This window comes from Cupressus sempervirens, chromosome 10, assembly GCF_028749045.1.
Source record: "Cupressus sempervirens isolate cs-2001-9-10 chromosome 10, ASM2874904v1, whole genome shotgun sequence".
NCBI lineage: Eukaryota > Viridiplantae > Streptophyta > Pinopsida > Cupressales > Cupressaceae > Cupressus > Cupressus sempervirens.
In genome coordinates this window covers 282,629,029-282,633,427 of record NC_143127.1, presented here as the reverse complement: position 1 = coordinate 282,633,427, position 4,399 = coordinate 282,629,029, and the positions used below count along the sequence as shown (strand labels likewise).

The window sequence follows — 4,399 nt, the reverse complement described above, 5'->3', positions numbered from 1 at the left end:
TTTTTTTTTGGTAAGTCTATTACTTTAATTTTGCTATTGATTTCTAAGAGTTACTAATTTTTTTCACAGGGCGATATGGATGCACCATCTCAGACACCTTCAGTAGAGGTAAACATTAAATATTGTAAATTTAAATGTTAATATAGAAACAAATGTCATATTATTATGTTATTTTCTTTATGGCTTTGGAGTTGTTTTGATGAAATTTTACTGATATTTAATGTCACAAATGATAGGAAAAAGCTAGAATGACTGCTGATCAAATGCGATCTGAAATACGAGCTTCATATCTACATAACATCGCCCTTAGTACTGACCCTATGTTCATCACCCAAAAAATCAAGAAAAGATACACTGATGAACTTGTTAACATTATCATCGAGGGTGAAAAAAGTGAGGAGAAAGAGGAACTGAGAATGGAATTGGGCCGTAGAATCCAATCTTTGCAGGTAAGCAGTAATTCGACTAAAGCAATAATAGAAGTTCAATAGATATGAATATTTTATACTATCTTATGGATCTTGATCTCTAATTTTATGTGTACTTGTATAGAAATTTGTGCCATTTGTGACATCACATGGTGAACATGGTGATGGTCGTTGCGCACAACCTTCGTGTAAGTAGCACTTTGTTTTCATCAACATTATAACACTTACTTTTTTTTTGTGGACATTTCTAGCTAGTATCCAATTTGATCTTTATCCATTGCAAATGTCTTTGCTAACAATATTGTATTCCTCAGCTCATTATGATGTGCGGACTCCTCCTTCGGTTGTCGGTCCACTATTGCCTAGTGCATTGTCGGAAACAAGGGCCATGCAAACATCTTCATCTATGCCCACTAGAACTGGTAAAACATTGTTTTGCTATATTTTGTAATGTATTTGTACAAGTTGATGAACAACGAAGTAGCATATCAGTGCTTAAATGATGTCTACAGAAGCTTGCATACACACAAACACATGCATACACACACCACACATACATACATACATACATATATTGTACTACACAGGCAAGATTTTGTGCTACTTTTTGAATTAATGTTTCAGATTCACATGGAAAAAATAGTCTAACCTTTGAATCCAAAAGTAAACTGAAACATCATTTAAAAAATATATTTTAATTTTGTATTTTATGTTTCTCTACGATGTTTCTGTATGATGTATGTGCATAGATACTTTTATATTCTTGAACTGTCACTGTGATAACAGACCATGGACCATTGAAAGCTATCCTAAACATAGATGATTAAAAATCACACATTATCTTATCATAAACATAAACAACAATATATCATGAATTCTAAAAATATGGTATCTTTAATACACTATTTGATTATCTTGAATTAAATCCTTAATGGAATGCGAGGAAAAAACATTTTTGCTAGTCAATTTCTTCAATTTGATTATATCCATAAGTATGCTTTAACTCATTTGGTGTCTACTTTAATTGTCACGATGTTTCAGTTGATAGACTAGCAGAGAGCAGTACTGGTGAAGTTGATCCATTTCCTGGAGCAGTTCGTGTCATTAGTACTGGTTCATATGAAGGGACATTATTGCTGAATAAGAAAACTATGTTTCCGTTAAGAGAATGAAAGCTTCCAAGTGCTTTAAAATTGTTTTAATTTAAAGTGTAAAAAAAATCTATTATTATATTACTCATTTTGGACTGATAAATCCTTTATGTTTTTGTAGGTAATAATGTTTTCTTTGAACATCTTTTTCATATGACATTGAGACTATTCGGACCCACCATACGTAAAAGGTACATAGTTTCATATCATTTCTACATAATTTTTCTTTTCTTTCATTTACTGTAATATATTAAAGCTATTGATCTAACAATCTATTTGTTTTTAAAAAGGTGGAATTTACAAACCATGGAATTAAAAAATCAGCTCATTGCATCTTTTGACGAGAAATTTGGAAAAGACATGTTTGACAATGGCCTACTTCTCAAAAGAGCAGCAAAGCATATAAAGACTGTGAGGGATCAATATAGAAGGGCTCTTAAGGATAACCCAAAGTACAACCGTCCAGCTATGATTCCACCAATGGAGTGGAATGAAATAGTAGAAGATGCAAAGGAGAAAAGGCAATCTGAAGATAGAGGTAATGAAGCAACACAGGGCAAAAAGAGGTATGTCATGATAGTATTAAGTACATTGTAATCATGCACTAATTATTCATATTTGTAAATATATAATCTAAGATGTTTGAAATTGTTCATAGATTGCAGGACACATCCGTGGCTACAAAAGTGAGAGTAGAAAAGTTTGGCCAACACAAACTTGGCTCTGGTGGCTATATGAATCTCCAGTCTCGAGTTGTAAGTAGGAGCAATGCTATGAAATAAATTTTTTTAATATAATGTTGCAAACAATTTTGTTTAGTGAAACCATACATACAAAACTGATGATATTAAGCAAAAAATACAGGGCACAGAATTCAATGTGGCGGCCACAGATGAAGATAGAAAACTTGCCTTGAAGGAAGGCTATAAATTCGTGGCTGCACGCCTACTCAAAGAATCTATAAGCCTTCCTCAAGAATCCAGTTCACCAAATGATATCTCACAGGTAAATTGGTTAGATGAAAAGTAAATGAAATTGAATAGTTGATCCTTTTCTTTTTTGGTATTAGTTTTGAATGTAAATTGACTACATAACAATGTGCATAACATTTTATTGCAGCCTTCATATCCTACCACAGAACCTGCTCGTGACGAAGGCCATAATGTGCATTATAGTGGTGGAGGTATTAATTTGCTATTGGAAATTAATTATGCAATCAGAAATATGAAATGTTCTCCTTCCATTTATTGTCCAAGCATGATCTTATCGAAACATATATTCTATGCTCATTGTGCAGATCTTTTAGAAAATGTATTGTTTAAAGACTGATATTAGTTTGTGAGCCATTACCACCAGGTCTTCAGATCATTGAGGCTATTTTACTGTATGATTTGAAAATCCATAACTATAGTTTTCATCACTGGAAGGTGTGTCTGTGTTGCTGCTCAATTCCATTGCAGTGTACATGAGATTTTGTTTGTTTGAGCTGAGACTTTTCTCTTGGCTATTTGTTGTTTATTAAATCATAGTAGTTTGCATTTCTTGTATTATGTATTTAGGGTATTCTTGAGCAATGAGAAAGAGGTTTATAGATTGGCAAGGCAATTTATTATATGATTTGGATCATTCACATAGTTTTATTCTTATTTCTCTAACACTACTTTAAAGATTATCTTTGGTTGCTGAAACATATTCATTATTTTAAAATAGGGATCTTTAAGCTTTTGATCAGTAGTTGATAATGATTTCCAACTCTGTACTTTGATAAATCATTTTTTCTAACAAATCTCATAGAGTAAATATTTTGATATTGCTATCATGATTTAACTGTGTAGTATTTGAGTCAAATTTATTGACTCATATTTCATGTGCAGTGCTCAAAATGAATCCATCACTCATGATAATATTTTTTTGAATATTTCAGAGCATGTTGAACATCATGTCGAAGGAGTGGAACATGTTCCAAGTGTTCAACATGTTGACGTGGCGGCGGATCAAAATGTTAATGTACATGATGTGGCATTGTTAGGTAAGAAAAATGCATGTTATGTTGTACTAGTACTTAATTATAGACTGGTAACAGTTAAAAAAAGAAAAAGAGTATGCCAATTTATCCCATTCACTTGTTCTTGCAACAAAGCCCCCTTTAGTGCAGCAGCCTCCTGCTCCTGCAAAGAGAAGGAGCCATCGTAATTTGACATTACATGTGCTAGAAGAGGAGGAGAATGATGCAGATATGGATGCTCCTATGAGCACTTTTCTTAAGAGAGCTCATAAAAACAAAAAGAAGAAATGATGTTTTAAAAATCTTCTTTCAAAAACCTTGTTGGATAATGAAAGAACTTTGTTTTAAGTAATTGTGTATTAATGAATTTTATATCATATCAATGAATGTTATGTGATTGTATTGATTGAATGTTATGGTTCATAAATGGATGAATGAATCAATGAAGTATGTAATTAGATGATAATGGGTACTTTAGATTGATGTTAGGGGGAGGGGGGTGAGGCTAGACAAGCTTCCACCTTCACGTGGTTGGCCTTGTTAAGTAGAGAATATTATAGTATTCTTGAAACCAAGTGAAGCTCAAACTAACATAAAATGGTCACTTTGCATGTGGTAGGTCTATAATGATCCATGACTACTGCTGCCCATAACATGAATTTGTGAAATACATTTTGATATCACCAATTTCAACACTCTATTCGAAGCATAGGAGTGGCCTATAGTCTTAGCATGAATTTTGAGTAATGCCTCAGTCCAGATTGCCTCAGAAGTGGCTGGAAGAAGCCTGCACAAGTCTGAGACTATGAACTCTC

General features: G+C 33.0%; 1 protein-coding gene and 1 long non-coding RNA gene across 2 annotated transcripts; both read left to right on the top strand.

The window, feature by feature from the left end:
• The first annotated feature begins 550 nt into the window (after positions 1-550).
• LOC149533753 (uncharacterized) lies at positions 551-1,589 on the top strand. The gene is made up of 3 exons (XR_016357068.1): positions 551-616; positions 743-850; positions 1,470-1,589. It is a non-coding gene; the product is annotated as an uncharacterized LOC149533753 (long non-coding RNA).
• A 281-nt stretch (positions 1,590-1,870) lies between these two features.
• Positions 1,871-2,439, top strand: LOC149533752 (uncharacterized). Its single transcript, XM_089803258.1, has 2 exons — positions 1,871-2,145; positions 2,238-2,439. The coding sequence occupies exons 1-2, from the start codon at positions 1,886-1,888 to the stop codon at positions 2,359-2,361; spliced, it is 384 nt and encodes a 127-aa protein (XP_089659384.1). The 5' UTR covers positions 1,871-1,885; the 3' UTR covers positions 2,362-2,439.
• Positions 2,440-4,399: the final 1,960 nt, after the last annotated feature.